We start from the raw sequence: 17,041 nt of genomic DNA, 5'->3' as shown, positions 1-17,041 counted from the left end.
CTGACTATCTTTTCTACACAACCTAAAAGGATCGTATTGAATAACTGCTCCCAACTCTTTGTACAGTGCCGATGTGAGCCTTCATGCTATGGCATTTCCCACTTACAATTGTGTTTAATCCCCCAGAACAAGCAAAAAACAAACTGATGATTTTAGGATCATGGCACACCAGTCAAAACTACAAATAATTATTCTCTTGTAACTTCTTAGAATTGGTTCTAAATTCATAATAAAAAATAAATAAATAAAAATCATCAATAAAAATAAAAAAAGCCTGGAGTAACTATTAAGATCACTCAAAGAATGGCTACTTCCAACGGTCCTCTGCGTGGAGTTTAAAAATCAAACAAAACGTTTGTAAATTTGTGCTTAGTGGGTTATTCCTCTGTTGTGAAAATGCTTACCGAGTATGTGTGTTGAGACCATGTCAACTGTGGCAAATCCCCACTGCCTTTTTCCAAATAACTGTCATTGTGCTGTTGTGTAACTTGCAGTAGCCAGTTGAGAATGAGCCATGCTAAAGTGCTCATTCGGCGTCTGGACCACCAATCAGCATGCTACCTTCATCTGATCTCAATTTGGCCCACTGCAACAGGGAAACTTCAAGGTCTTTCATTTAAAAAAAAAAAAAAAATCAGTGGAAAAGCAATTCAAGTCTCAGTGCACCGAATCTGGCCTATCAACAGCCTCAGCAGCTACCCAACTGAACGCTTGTGAAAACCACTTGACCAAACAAGAATAAATAGAAACAACAGATGTTTGGCATAGGCATGGACCTATTAACTTAATTGCTGGTCATGCCATAAATGTGTGTTTTTGATAGCTGAGGCACTACTGAAAGGCAAAGAACCCTTCCACCTGTATAAATGAAATTGGCACGCATTGTCATGACAGAGGAAATAAGCAAATAAACATAATTTCCAAAGGTGGTATTTTATGTTTATTGACACTTTATAATCCAAGCAGCTTCCTGCAAAAAGAAAATCAAAAATTTCAGAGTCAAAACTTCTGAGTGCATGTCTCGACAACAAGTATTCAAAGTTGATGAGATAATGATTAGTGTCCCCGTGCATGACTATAATTTTCTGCAACACACAGCCCTTAATTATTGGACATACAACATTATAATGACCACGGACTAATCATCTCACATTAAAAATGGTGAAAAGAAATGCGACTGCGTCATCAGCGGACCAATGAGCCAGAGAATATTTATAGAGATGAGTTGCTGGCACAATTATTTTGATTATTTATTTTTCTGTGAAGATATTCATTTCTGGTAATGCGTAAGTCAATGTAACATATATTAGCTATTAGCGAGAAAAAAAAAACTGTGGAGGAAGAGACTGCATAATCATTTGGAGAGATACTTACGCGTCCAAATGCCTCTTAGCATTTTAACTTGATTTAAATATACCAGGTTGAATTTTGACCACCGGTACATCATTCAGAATCAGTGGTGCCTTGAGACACGAATGACCCCAGTTAAGAACTTTGCAAGATATGAGCCATTTGTCTTTGGGAAAGTCTGCTTGGATTCATTCAACAATCAAGGCAAAACACGAGTGGCTATAGTATGGGTTAACATCAACAGTAGCCAACAATAGCCAACTCTCGGTCAGATTATTGACCTTTGTTGCTTATGCTTAAGTGTTATTTTCCAGGTCCCTCGATCTTATCATAGTTGTTTTGGCTCTCAAGTTCATCTATTGTAAGTATTGAGATTATGTTGTCTTTGATCTCACTTTTATTTTGCTTTATGTAATTAGATCTCGTCATTACATTTATATTCTTGGCTTATCTACTGTATTACTTTGTCTTTTGCAAACACTTTTTGTTTATGCATTGTTTTTTTTCTTGGCTCCTTGTGACCAATGATTTCTGTTTGTACTTTGTCGGTGTGCTTTTCTGTAAATATTTTATGTTAGCACATTTTGTCTGGACCTGCATTTCTGGGATCCAAAAAACATTATTTGCTTAGGTTCTGAACCTGACAGAATGACTGTATTATACTGCCTATTGGTTGTCAAGATGGGGACACCAGAAGAACCAGCACTAATGTTTATATTAGACTATGGTTTTCCTTATTTAAAAACAAAAAACAAAACAAAACACTCAGTGTTTTTTTCTTGTGAGGCGCAGGAACGGATTAATGGCGTTTCCATTCATTTCAGTAGGCAAAAATGATTTGAGATGCTAATTAAAAGTTGCAATAATGGGCTCCGATTGAAATTAATTCATATGCCAAGGCACTACTGTAACGGTCTTGCAACCATAAAGAGAAAAAGACCCAAATGGAATCAAATATTGTCTGCTAAGAATCATGTATTTTCCAAATATGAATGAAAATGTGATATGAATTGGATATGAGTTAACATGACTGCAGCATCAACTACATAAACTACCCTGAAATTGAGGTCATGAAAATGCCAGTTGACGATGTGCACATCCGTGCGCCTACCTACCCGCTGCAAATAATGCGCACAAAAAATAAGCAAAACAATGAGAAAACTGTGGTTAAATCAAAACGACAGCAAAAGTTCAAACTCTCAACTTGACATTGTGCACATACAGCATTACAATTCTAGAATAGGTTCAGTAATGTATGCTCGAGGTTACCTGGCATGCAGGTTGATGGGCAGGCCGTCCATTCGCTGAAGGGTGTCACAATGCAGTCTTTCACGCAGGGAAGAACACAAGGCCGGATCGTTTCTGGACGAGCAGAATCTGGGCATCTACATGCACACACAAACAGTGGTCTTATATTGTACTCATCCCTTAGGCGATGAGTCAAGTCAAGTCAAGTCAAGTCAAGAGTATTTATAGAGCACTTTCAAACAGCCATCGCTGCATACAAAGTGCTGTACATGGAGCAATTTAACATGCACAATAAACCGTAAGACAAATCGGTAATAAAGGCGGTAGAAAGCACCAAACAGTAAAACCTAGAACAAATCTAAGTCATGCTGAGTCGAATGCCAAAAAATACAAGTAAGTTTTGAGGAGGGCTTCGAAGATGGGCAGCGAGGAGGCTTGCCGAATGTTCAGTGGGAGGTCATTCCAGTGAGAGGGACCAGCAACAGAAAAGGCTCGATCCCCTCTGAGACTCAGTTTAGTTCTTGGTACTTCTAACAAAGACTGGTCCACAGACCTGAGCCGCCGGGCAGGTGTATAGGGGCGGATGAGCTCAAAGAGGTAAGTTGGCGCGAGATTATTCAGACATTTGAAAACAAAGAGGAGGATCTTGAAAATAACTCTAAAATGAACGGGGAGCCAGTGAAGGGATGCCAGAGTAGGAGTTATGTGCTCCCTCTTACGAGTACCGGTCAAGAGGCGAGCAGCAGCATTCTGGACCAGCTGAAGGCGCTTAATGGAGGACTGACTGACTCCAAAGTAGAGGGCATTACAGTAATCGAGCCGGGATGTGACAAAGGCATGAATTACTGTCTCAAAGTGTTCATTTGAGAGGAGAGGTTTTATTTTGGCCAGCTGTCTAAGGTGAAAGAAGCTGGATTTAACAACGGCACCAATTTGCCGATCGAATTTGAAATCACTGTCCGGTTTAAGGCCCATTTTTGAGACTGTTGACTTGAGACCAAAAACACACCTTTTTTGAGTGATAAATGTCCCGAGTCTTGCATGCAAGAGGACAGTGCAGTGAAACAAGTGCCTTGTCCTTGACATCACACATCTCCCCACAGGAAACATGATTGATTATTTGTCCCGCTGCTTGTACGAGCCCAGGCAAAATGTAGACAGATTGCAAAAAAAAAAAAAATACGGTTGTCTCACACACGCCGTTTGGCAGACGAGTATTAGGACCGCTCTGAAAAATGCAATAATAAAGTCATTAAAGCAGATGTAGCGTTGAGATAAACGGGCATTGTACAAGCAAAAGCAGTAACCGTTAGAAATAAGTACGATTTTTTTTTTCAATGGAGAAAAACATTTTTAAACGTTTTGGTCATTTAGCTATTAAGAGTTAGGGTCCAATGCAATAGTGTGAGGGCAAATGCAGAATCAATGATTTCAGAGGAACAGTTGGAGGTCTATGTTACCTTAGGAAAGTAGAGAATATAAATAACTTAATTTTGATATGTTTGCTTAGCGAATTTACCCAAAATTATTTCTTCAAGTGGTTGCGCAAAATTATATCTGGATCGAGATGTTTTTTTTTTTTAATGGACCAGACATCTCATTTTTTAAAGCAGCAAATTAATAATAATGCCTATCATCAGCATGTATAACCACTGTAAGTCGGAGAGACTCGCGATAAGAAAATGAGTGAGTCCAACAAAAAAGGACAGGTTATTGGCTAATCCTGCCACGTGACCATTGATAATCCAAAGTGTTTGCCCTCATTAGCGTCACGGGTAACTTGGAGTACGTCTCAGCTGAATTTGGGCGAGAGGTAGTATAGACCCTGGACTGGTCTCCAGGAGCACATCCTTACATTCACACCATCTTACTGTCTAATACTGCTAATGATGCCATCTCCATTCAGTCACAAATGGATTTGGACAGTGTCAAATCGTTTTGGTTGAACACAAAGCTATTACTGTATTCTCTTGTAAGAATAGCAACCGGTAGTTATGCAGGTTCATTATAACTTCTGTTATCTAAAATGGAATAGCAATTCTATTGTTCTTCCTGACAAGATACGTCACTTGCAAAGATAGATTACCGGTAACAAAGATATATTTTTAATGAATAAATGTTCATTTTTGGACAAATGAGCTGAAATTTGATTTTATTTTTTCTCGTGGGACCCCTGATGATCTTTCAAGCCCACTGGTGTACTACAACACATTGGTTGGCAATCACTGGCTTAATTATCCCAATAGCATCATAATGAGGTGATAAAATGCCAACGTTGTCATTGGTGAAATTTAATGCCTCCCTAAGTAAAGCTTTGATGATCATTAATATGGACAATTGATTAATTACGAAATGCAGTTTTACCAATGCATGAATAAACAATGGCCTACATGACGGTCTGAGTCTATTGGTCCACAGCAATTCTTTTAACACTAATGTGAATGTGCATTTCCTTGTTTACGAGCATAGCGTCGGCAGTCCGCCGTTGGTGCCATTAGACGCAAGGGACTCCCCGCAGCAAAAAATCAATTAAAGTTCGCAACATGCAACGTGCTAATTAAACCTGACAAACTGAAGCCTATGCAAATTGTTCACCAACATGTTATTCACCTCCAAGGACACACCGCATTGTCAACGCTTTTAAAAAGCACATCACTAATATTTAACCAATGTATCTGTCTTCATGGAAAATCATTCCGCTGTTTAAGCTGTCACATAGCTTGTGTCACATATTTATGACAGGCCGCTGGTGGTGTTTTGTCAATGCTGCAACTTTGAAACCTTTCATAATTTAGACGGCAATGTATAGTAAATCATATGCTTTGATGTCTTCATCCACAGGGAGCTTCACACACACATTCTTTCACTCAAACAACAGGTGCAGACATTTTTCCTCCCCCTGCCCACTAAATGGCTTTACTCAACCTAGCAACTGAGATCCAGGTCTCACTAGAGACTCAGCATGGAGCCACATTCTGCCAGTAGCAGAAAGTCAGCAGGCACAAGAACCTGATCAAAGTACATCCAAGTACAAGGAGCGACATGCAACTTTCCTTCCTCAACTTTATCCAAGGACAACTTGTTGCCGCATTGTCGACTTTCATTATACCCTCTGTATTTGTGAGAGATAGCACAAGGGTAAGGGGTAAGAAATCCTTTCTATAATTCAGTTTAGAGCACTGTCAATAATATATGGCGCTAAGGAAGGCAAAATGTTATCAATTATTTATGCGCCTTTCTAGTGCCAGCATTAGCACTGTTAAAACAACAGCGTTTGGAATTGTAACGGTCAAAAGTCAAGGAAAACTGTTTCACAACATATCCCTTATGGGGAAGTTTTACAATTCCAAGAATTAATTAAATATGCCAAATGAGCATCTCAAATGAGCAAAAATAAATCAATATTCCTCTCTGCACACAATTTACCATTTCACTTGGGCTCCATAATCTAATAACTCAAACTAATCGAAGGAAAACTAAGTGAAGAAAATAACCAGTTGAAAATGCTGTGAATTGGGAATTTCTCCATTCTGAGCCTTATAAAGGTTTTCTTATCTTATAAAATATCAATGAAATCCTCAAATCATGTGCTCCGCAGTCACCCCCTAAAGACTGGTGGTTTGCCACCCACAGATATTTGCAGATTTTCTCTTCTATATTCTTTTCAATACTATTTTTTTTTCAGTTGTTATTCAAGTTCAAGTAAACATTATTGTCAAATGTGCTCTCTGTGCAACCTACAGCACAGATGAAATGTCTTTCCTCTCAACCACAGAAGAGAGAGGAGCCGCTGCGGGTGCCCGCGCTGCCATCAACAGAACAGTGAACATAAAATGACAAAATAATACAACACAGCACATACGACAGAGACATTTATGGGATTTTATTCTCCATTTCTGCCTGGTTGTGAAAAAATTTAAACGGGGGTCCATTTTTTTGCTATTCACAGGCCTTAGCGAATGCCAGTTGACAAAAATGGCAAGATGTGCAAAGTTGTTAGGTGGGCAAAAGGGTGTAATAATATACAACTCAAAAATGTTTTAATATTGAAGAAAAAGACTGAAATGTGTTTTTTAATGGTACTGTAAATTTTGTTTTCCCAATTGAACATTTCCATGGTTTTATTTTCTGAATTATCTTTATTTTGCAATTAAAACACACATTCTTTACTTTAAAAGGTTCAGTGCGCGCTGTAATTTAGCTTTCATATTTTGTATATACAGTACATTTCTCTCCAATTTAAAAATTGACAATTTAGACTCTAAACTGTTACAGGTAAAATACAACAAAAATTGCGTGTAACTCAGCAGAACAGAAATAACAGCTTGTATCGCATTACCTTTTGCTGACAACAGATCCCCCATTCATCTTCATGCAGGAGACTTTACGAATTTGGGCTCCCAAAGCACAGGTAGCGGTGCTATTCCGGAAATAGGTTCGGTTGAGATCCACAGTATCGTGAATGCAGGGTCCCCATGTTGAAACTTCCCAATAGAATACCAGGCAAGGATGGTCATTGCAAACTCTCCACTCTTCCAAAGCTGGAGCCCCTGGACACTCTTTCCCACCTACGCCAAACACAAGTATACACTGGTTATTGCACATCATGTGAATGCATTTCAAAGGCGGCTAAACTACTGACTTGCAGATGGGTTGCTTGTATAGCCTTATGGACAACCGCTAGTGGAGGTTTAAGTTTAATTTATGGCCACGGTCTTAACTCAAAGCAGCCGTATATCAAATCCTTTCCCATTGAAATGAATAAAATGACATTATTATGTTCTGACTGTGTTTTTCTAAGGAAAATAGCACTCTATAATATGGTACTTTTTAAAATCATTAAGTGGAATGTAAAGAATTCATCAAATGAGAATTTCTCCATTGTGAAACAAATAAAGGTTTTCTTATCTTAATTTGCATATCATGATTTGTTCACTGCCACTCCTTCTGGTGTACATAAGCTGACCACATAGGGCCAGTATAAATAGTTGTGAAGACAAAAAAAAAAAACGAAGAAGACTTTCATGACTGTAAGTGACTGAGTAAATTGCATGTCCCTGTGACTATGGTTCATATTGTCTGTCATCGGTTGATGTACCATATGCCGTTTTGCACTGTGTGTGTTAACATTAAGCGAGTAGAAGGCAAAGTTGTGTGATTGTTTTAAAGAGTCAATTGGTCATTTTCTTTCTGGCATTAAATCATCTTGAGCCTCCTTTTGTAGAATTGTTCATTACCTGCCAAACTGATGCTGACTGTTAAGTGAGATTATTTCACCACCAACATACAGCGTTTGGATCTCAAATATAAGCTCTCAAGTCAAAGCAAAAAAAATTGACCTTATCTAAAAAATCTCAAATCTCCAGGCAGCGCTGTTTTCTCATAGTATATAGTTTGGCACACAGGCATTTTTAAGTGATAATTTATTTTTCTAATCAGAATGGCAAAATCCAATTTTGATGTCATGATATGCCCTTTTAATGTTGTCCATCCATTGCAGATTTTCTCAGGCATCGTGTCACAGCTAAAATAAGACACGTGATGAATGTTCTGCCATTAAAAAATATATATATCTCCATCCATCATCTACCGCTTATCCGGGGCGGGTCACGGGGGCAACAGCTTTAGCAGGGAAGCCCAGACTTCCCTCTCCCGAGCTACTTCTTCCAGCTCTCCCCGGGGATCGCGAGTCGTTCCCAGGCAAGCTGGGTGACATAGTCTCTCCAGCGTGTCCTGGGTCTTCCTCGGGGTCCCCTCCCGGTGGGACATGACCGGAACACCTCACCGGGGAGGCGCTCAGGAGGCATCCGAATCAGATGCCCAAGCCACCTCATCTGGCTCCTCTCGATGTGCAGGAGAAGCTGCTCGACTCTGAGCCCCTCCCGGATGACCGAGCTTCTCACCTTATCTCTAAGGGAGAGCCCGGACACCCTGCGGAGAAAACTCATTTCAGCCACTTGTATCCGGGATCTCGTTCTTTCGGTCACGACCCATAGCTCGTGACCATAGATGAGGGTTGGAACGTAGATCGACCGGTAAATTGAGAGCTTCGCCCTTTGGCTCAGCTCCTTCTTCACCACGACAGACCGATACAACGTCCGCATCACAGCACACGCTGCACCGATGCGCCTGTCGATCTCCCGCTCCCTCCTGCCCCCACTCGTGAACAAGACCCCAAGATACTTAAACTCCTCCACTTGGGGCAAGATCTCAACCCCGACCCGGAGGGGGCACTCCACCCTTTTCCGACTGAGGACCATGGTTTCAGATTTGGAGGTGCTGATCTTCATCCCAACCGCTTCACACTCGGCTGAGAAACGCTCCAGTGAGAGTTGAAGAGCCCTGTTTGAAGGAGCCAATAGCACCACATCATCTGCAAAAAGCAGGGATGCAATACTGAGGCCCCCAAAACGGACCCCCTCAACGCTTCGGCTGCGCCTAGAAATTCTGTCCATAAAGGTTATGAACAGAATCGGCGACAAAGGGCAGCCTTGGCGGAGTCCTACCCCCACTGGAAACGATTCCGACTTACTGCCGGCAATGCGAACCAAACTCTGACATCGGTGGTATAGTGACCGAACAGCCCGTATCAGGGGGTTCGGTACCCCATACCCTCGAAGCACCCCCCACCCCCCACAGAACTCCCCGAGGGACACGGTCAATATATATATATTTATTTATTTATTTATTTGTGTGTGTGTTTGTGTGATTGTGTGTGTTCCTTCCATCCATTAAAAATAATCACTACATTCGGGAGCCTGAATTTGTCATTTTTCTGCTGGTTTCTCAGTCCATTAATAGTGCAGTTCATGCCAAGCATTTCATGGAACTTCTTTCTCAGAAAAACAACACCATTGTTTAAAGGTTCAGTAGGAATGCACTGTGTTCTGTTTGTGCCCTTGACACTTTACATCTCATGCTGTTACCTATTTGGCCCTGGCAAAGGGACAAACAGTTACAATGGATTCCAGCAATTAGCCCTACTGCAAGGAAAGTGGAGGATGCAGGCAGGGATATATTATCACAGCGAGAATTTTTCTTCTGACAGAATGTCAGACACATTCCCGGTGGGTTTTTTGGGTTCACCAGCTAGTGTCACATTCAACATTTTCAGCAGCATCTCAAGGTGTCATTAGGACTAAGCGGTGAAGTTTTGGGGGACAAAATGTTCACATTTTTGCTTTTTTAGGCTTTTTAGGCAGGGGTGTCGCAAAGCTGAACGCAAGTGGAAAAAAGACAAATTGCATGTCTCTTATCAAATTTGGAAAGACTGCTGGCGTAACTACTAGCTCACAGTGAAAGAAGCCAAAAGAGAATATCTGTCGGACCTGATTCTAGCTAACCGTCACATTTAAAACGATAGATTCTGTACTCAAACCCCCTCTGCCTACTTGCTCGGATTCTTCACCCGAATTGTGCAACAGATTCCTTCAGTTTTTCATTGATAAGGTCTCTACAGCTAGGACTCCGGTCTCAAATACCGCATCTGACCCCTCTGTCCATGTTCCATGTTCAGCTGTACTAAATTCTTTTGAAACCGTGTCCTTGGAGCTTTTGGAGGATATAGTTCGCCAGACAAAGCCATCTGGCTCCCCTTGCGACTCTTCATTTCCATTTCCAAACTGCCTTTCATTTCAAAAATTCTGGAAAAAGTGGTGCACATGCAGTTGAAACTTTTCTTGGATGAACATAACATCTTGGAGGTCTTCCAGTCAGGTTTCAAGATGATGCATAGCACGGAGTCAGCCCTGTTACGCGTTTCTAATGACATCCTCCTGGCAAATGACTCTGGAGACCACGTGTGTCTAGTTTTATTGGACTTAACTGCAGCATTTGATACAGTGGATCAAAGTATTCTGCTGACTCGTTTGCAGCACTTGGTGGGCATTGGCGGCAGTGCTCTTGAATGGTTTGGGTCCTATCTAGCTGATATGAACCTTTTGTGTCAGCCTTGGCTGCTCTGAGTCACGCACTGCTCCCCTGACATGTGGTGTTCCACAGGGCTCAATTCTGGGGCCTCTGCTGTTCTCGCTGTATCTGCTCCCATTGGGTTCCATTTTAAGGAAATATGGTATTCCCTTCCACTGCTATGCAGATGACTGCCAGATCTATGTCCCACTGAGCAAGAAAGACGCCTTCTCATTAAGGCCACTCCTATCCTGTCTGGAAGAAATCAAAGCCTAGATGGCACAAAATGTCTTGAAATTCAACGAAAAGAAGACAGAGGTGATATTGTTTGGTCCCAGTGGCCCTTGTACATTCCATCCTGTAGACTTGGGCCCCCTGTCTCCTTATCTTAAGTCAACAGTCTCAAACTTGGGCCTTAAACTGGACAGTGATTTTAAACTCGATCGGCAAATTGGTGCCGTTGTTAAATCCAGCTTCTTTCACCTTAGACAGCTGGCCAAAATAAAACCTCTCCTCTCACATGAACACTTTGAGACAGTAATTCATGCCTTTGTCACATCCCGATTTGATTACTGCAATGCCCTTTACTTTGGAGTCAGCCAGTCCTCCATTAAGCGCCTTCAGCTGGTCCAGAATGCCGCTGCTCGCCTCTTGACTGGTACTCGTAGGAGGGAGCACATAACTCCTACTCTGGCATCCCTTCACTGGGTCCCCATTCATTTTAGACTTATTTTGAAGATCCTCCTCTTTGTTTTCAAATCTCTGAATAATCTCACGCCACCTTACCTCTCTGAGCTCATCTGCCCCTACACACCTGCTCAGCGCCTCAGGTCTGTGGACCAGACATTATTAGTACCAAGAACTAAACTGAGGCTCAGAGGGGATCGAGCCTTTTCTGTTGCTGGTCCTTCTCACTGGAATGACTGAACATTCGGCAAGCCTCCTCGCTGCCCATCTTCAAAGCCCTCTTCAAAACTCACTTGTATTCTTTGGCATTCGACTCAGCATGACTTAGATTTGTTCTTGGTTTTACTGTTCAGTGCTTTCTACCGCCTTTATTACCGATTTGTCTTACTGTTTATTGTGCATGTTAAATTGCTCCATGTACAGCACTTTGTATGCAGCGATGGCTGTTTGAAAGTGCTCTATAAACACTGTTGACTTAACTTGACTTTTTGCTGACAGATGGAGAGTAGAGCTCTGAATGTGCATGTGAAAAAAAAACATTCATAACTCTGGCAGAAAACATAATCATGTCAAGGTGAGCAGCGTTACCTTTTCCTGGAAGGGCCAACACAGTGCGTGTGCGACTTTGTCGACCCTCTGCTGTTTTGGAGGCACAACTATGCGAGCACGGGGACCAGGACGACCAAACGCTTACAACGCAGTCGGCAGGACAGGCTACCTCGCAGGGCACCTGGGTCGGTGGAGGGTCCTCTGTACAGTAAGTCATGGGCACATCCTCACCTGGGCAACAAGAAAAGTATAAAAGAAACATCAAATGGTCACCCACCCACTGGTAAAATCATTTTTACAATACAAAATTAAAGAAAAAAATATGGAAATCTTGCTGAAGGTCTGACCTGCTTAGTCTTCATTCTAATCCAAAGACTAATGAGTGAGTTGAAGTGCTGTAATTTTACAGTACGTCTGACGTCCTTTATTATTCACTAATAGAATATTTATAACTGCTACCAGTTAAATCCTGCCCATGAAGAAATAGTGATTCATTTTCACAATTCAGAAATTTTCTTTAAGTTTTTCCCATTTTAGGGCCATCAGAATCTCTCAAGTTAGATCTATTCAAGAGTGAAGATGCATCGATAACATGAGCCATCATGGGATGTGCTTTCATGCAGAGCAGCATCGCAATCTGGTTTGAACTCTTCCAAAAACAAAATGGAAAGTTTATTTTTTTTTTGCAGTAACAACCCAAGGGCAGTTTTGAAACCAATTTGTGGTTTTATTTCCTCTCCAAGAGAATATCCTTGGTGCAAGAGAAGAACAGTCAAGCTAGATGTGGGTATCACTTCATTACAAAGATATGGAGGACAATTTGGGGGATTATGGAACCCTTTTGTCCATAAAGTGACACTGATCTCACAACAGCTACTAAAATAGCTGCAGTGTTTACAGCAGAGGCATTAGTCTACTGCTGAGATTGGAAAAAAAATAAAAAATCCCACTGGTGACATTGGGGCAATGGCTTATGGTAATTACTGAACAAAAACTTCTGACATATTAAGAATTGATTGAATTTTATAATGACGAGTTTCACAACTAACAAATACTATATGTCAGCTCATGGAAAATAAAACACGGGATTGCTTGAGGCTTATTGTCGGACTCTGTATGGAGGCGCAGTGTGTTAATATGCAAAATAAATTACACAATCAATATTTGTGGAAATGACGCACATGCAAATAACCCCCGCACCCTGAAAAACAAAGGACATATACAAACGTTAATATCTAAAATCACAAATGTGTATGTGCGTCTGTGAAAGACAGAGACAACATGGGGAAGGGAACTTTGTAAATAGATGGCTGCCCTGAGGTCCTTTTGCAATATTAATAAAGGGAATGGTAGATAATACCGCCTCTGCCTGCATATCTATTGAAGTGATTTTTGTTCCGCTCTCCCACCCACCGATAAATCTTTTAACTGAGGTAGTTATGGATAATCCTTTCACCCCTTGCCTGAAAGCACATAAACGCATCCAATTGTCTCAGATGGCCTTTTAGACAAAGCTATATTTTAAAAAAAAGATGGGTCACTGAAAAGCTAGAATCACTATTTCTTTTTTGAAGTGGGCTTTATACTTTTACTGGCACAGTCAAATGTTGGACCACTTAAACAATTTGCATGATTTTTCCAGACTTGGGTTGCCCAAGGGCGGTCCTCAAGAGCCACTATTCTGCCTGATTCAGATCTTTCCCTCCTCCAACACACCTGATTCACATGATCAGCTCATTAGCAAGCTCTGAGAAGCCTGATAACGGTGCTAATCCTTTGAATCAGGAGTGTGGGAAGAGGGACAGATCTAAAACAGGCTTGGTAGGGGATCTCAAGCACTGGACTTGGGCATCCCTGTTCCATACTGATCCAAATGAATTACAGTAGCTCATGTAGAAGATAAAAGCATTCAGATGGATTGGGCTCAAAAGGAACAAGTTCCTGTAAAATTGTATAATGTGCACCAAATCATAACAGCAACACAGCTTGGAGGTCTTGGCCATACGTTCCAGCAAGCAGGGGCGACGCCAGAGAATTTTCCGTGGGGTGACAAGAGTGACTTCAGTGAGGGAACGTCAGGGGTGGCCGTGCATGCGCCCGTCATTCTTTATGATAAAAAAAATTACTTCTCAGCCATGTTGTTTTCTTGCTATGGTGTGCTTTTGGTATGTGACTGACACCGACTCTAAGAATTGAATGGTATTTTAGTTTTTTACTTAAAAAAGATTATTGTCGTTTGCATTCATATCAATTGTTGATTTTTTTAAAAAATGTGAAAACGGCAGAAAAGATCTTACAGATAAACATTTTCACCGCATGGAGTGACAAGGGGTTGCCACCCTGTAGCTCCGCCCCTGCCAGCAAGTTTCAAACTGCATTTTTATATAACTTTGGAGCTTCCACTGTATTTGTGATTGCCAATTAAACTTGCATGTCTAATAGAATGGAACCTGATAAAGTAGGCCCATAGTGCATCAACTAAATTGCAAAAGGAATAGCTACATCAGAACCACGCAATCACATCAGGCCTATAAAAGAGCACACAATACATACGGTTATGATCAACTCACTCAATGTTGTGAAAATAAAGGTGTCAGTTCATAAATTGCTATGTAATCAGTGGTAATTTCTATCAACGAAGAGGCTCTGATGAAGACGTACAGGCATTTTACACAGCGGTTGCTGATCTGTCTACATTGAGGACAATGTTTCGTATGTAGAGTGAATTGAATTAGCAGCAGGCAAGGCCAAGAGAAAAGAGGAAAGAATGTAATCAAGAGGATGTTCATATTGTCTATTGCTCAGATTGAGGCATTCTCCCGTCAAGTAACCTGGAATAACCCTGCAATGTCTCTCTTGGCTGGGCTCCAGAATCAATTTGGACTACATGCTGTTAATAGGGGGATGCTGTTGAAATTATACCAATTTAGTCAACAATACAAGTAGGGAGTTAGTTGACACAGGATACTGATAAAAGAGCAAGTCATCCATACAGTTTCAGTTACTGGTAAGTACAAACCAAGTGCTAACAGTAGGTAAACCCCAACTAATATGGATTATTAGGGAATATTTGTATGCCTTTATTTTTGTTTTATGTTGCGTTTAAAAAAAATGGCTGATTTTTGCAGCTTTACAAAAAAAATTATTACATCAGATGGCCGATTAATCGGTCAGGCCCTGTAATCATCAGCATCAGACAGAAATTTATTTGTTCAACAAAATTATAAAGCAAAATTGTTGACTCGTATAAATATGTTAGAAGCACGTCACTTAACAAGTAAATTTTTAGATTGTCCGTAATGACACAACATGCAAACAGCATGCTATCTACCATTGTAATTTATGACTTCATTTGTTTTTGTCACCATTCTTTTGTCACATCTTCATTGAATGTTAATAAGGAGCTGTAAGCAACACTACATTAAATTCATCATGGAATGTTTTATGGGGTTGTTTTCATTTAATAACTTATTATAATTTCAGTAAAATTGCACAAGGGCCATCTGTACTGTCACACGACTTTGCATTACCCAATGTTAAAATGCTCCAATTTTGTCTATACAGTTTGTATAAGTTTCATTGTGGCCAATTCTGACCTCCTAAAAGATATTTTGGTTGTTTCGGGAGTGGAACAAACAAAATACAAATCGGGGAAGAAAAATTGAGTTTGATCAGCATCCCAGAATGGAACAAACTTGACCTTAGCATGTTTACCATTTATAAAAATAAAAAATTCTCTCTCACTCTCTCTCTCTCTATCTACCGGTATATATATAGTCTGCAGCCTCCAAGGGGGCGGGGGCAGAACGGGTCCCCTTCGAATGAGACCGTGGTGCCCTAACTAAGGGATAGATTGACATTTACTTGTTGTAATGAAGCTGCTGCATAGAACTCCAGTAGTGAGAAAGGAAATATTTTCAACTTGCACTCAAGGCCAAAAGCTTGGGGAAGAATTAAAAATATCTTGGATGACAAGGTTGATTCAAGCGAGTGATCTTTTCTCACCGAGGTGTCAGCTGAGGTGATTCAGCCAACTAATTAGAATGCATCACTGCTCCTTTCGCTTGTCGTTTTTCCATTATTATACTGACTTGGCTCCGAGGTGGCTGCCTATGAGAACAATTCATTGCACTTGGAGGGGAGTCTCACAAGTCAATCAAAAGTGCACTGATGATCAACATGTCAACATCCTTTCACACGAATTTGAGTCTCGCTAATTTCATTCTTTTAACCTCATATCCACCAAGACGCCTTTGCCTGTAGGCCTGTTAAAACGTATTTGACTCTAAGTGAATGATGTAGGACAATGAGTTAGTGGATGGGCAACTACTGAAGGAAAGCACAACGGGTGGAAGGAATTAAGAATGGAGAGAAGGAAGCCAGGATACTGAATGTTTGAACTTTTAGTCTTTTCTATGACTATGAATGCAGTGATGTCCACTTAATGAATAATGAATAGAATCGCATAATGCATTTATCACAATGTTGCACGTAATATTACTTTTTCAAAACTGTAGTTTAATTGTGTTTTTAAATCATAATTAATTTTTAAATCGAGCTTATGCTTAATAAAAGAAATGTATATTTTGCTATACAGTATAAACATCTTTCTTAGAGGTTAATGGGATCAGTAACTAATACAGAAAAAAATATGCACTAATTAAACATAAAATATACCCATACAATAACAGTTGGTGCTCAATTGATCATTAATAAACATGAAGACAAGTAGTGACCAGGCCGGGGTGGGGGTGGAGGGGAACCATGCTAAACCATGCAATACCTTTTAATTAATTTCAGAATGGTATTGCTAAAAAAAAGAAACTGTACCTTCAGCACTGATGCACTTCGCACTTTGGACCACAGTTCCAGGACCACAACTGCTTTTATTGGGTGTACATCTGCCTTGCTGAACTTGCCACAGATAGCAGGCAGGCTCCTCACAGGGGATGGACTCCACCAAATGAGGGCAGACATCAAGTGGACTGCTGGATGCCCACAACACTTCTCTCCTCCTTTGTATGAATCCTTACAAAGAAGACCAAAGGAGAGAAAGAACAGAGGTTGTTAAAATAGATGATCAAGCGTATCTGCTGACACATTTGGTTTGAACACCGCCTCCCACACTTGTCTTGGCTCAGCTCTACTTATCTGTGGTCTGACGAGACAAAGGGTGAGTTCTTTGCTGTTAAGCAGACAATATTTGGAGGAAACCAGGCCATGCTCATTACATGCCCAACACCTTCCCTACAGGACAGCAAATCTATCTACCGGTATTTATTTTTGTGCACTCCGATTG

The 17,041-nt window shown here is 40.8% G+C and overlaps 1 protein-coding gene across 4 annotated transcripts in view; it reads right to left on the bottom strand.

Moving 5' to 3' along the window:
• thsd7ba (thrombospondin, type I, domain containing 7Ba) overlaps nucleotides 1–17,041 on the bottom strand; it is a 160,040-nt gene that overhangs the window by 49,140 nt on the left and 93,859 nt on the right. For all 4 annotated transcript variants that reach the window (XM_052081427.1, XM_052081429.1, XM_052081430.1 and 1 more), the window contains 4 exons: nucleotides 16,573–16,770; nucleotides 11,782–11,973; nucleotides 6,938–7,166; nucleotides 2,620–2,735 (listed from right to left, as the gene is read on the bottom strand). In XM_052081427.1, coding sequence (XP_051937387.1) covers nucleotides 2,620–2,735; nucleotides 6,938–7,166; nucleotides 11,782–11,973; nucleotides 16,573–16,770 — 735 coding nt within the window. The remainder of the gene's footprint in view (nucleotides 1–2,619; nucleotides 2,736–6,937; nucleotides 7,167–11,781; nucleotides 11,974–16,572; nucleotides 16,771–17,041) is intronic.

The sequence above is a fragment of the Hippocampus zosterae genome, chromosome 12 (assembly GCF_025434085.1).
Source record: "Hippocampus zosterae strain Florida chromosome 12, ASM2543408v3, whole genome shotgun sequence".
NCBI lineage: Eukaryota > Metazoa > Chordata > Actinopteri > Syngnathiformes > Syngnathidae > Hippocampus > Hippocampus zosterae.
The sequence above is the reverse complement of the archived record's forward strand: the minus strand, read 5'-3'. Positions and strand labels throughout refer to the sequence as shown.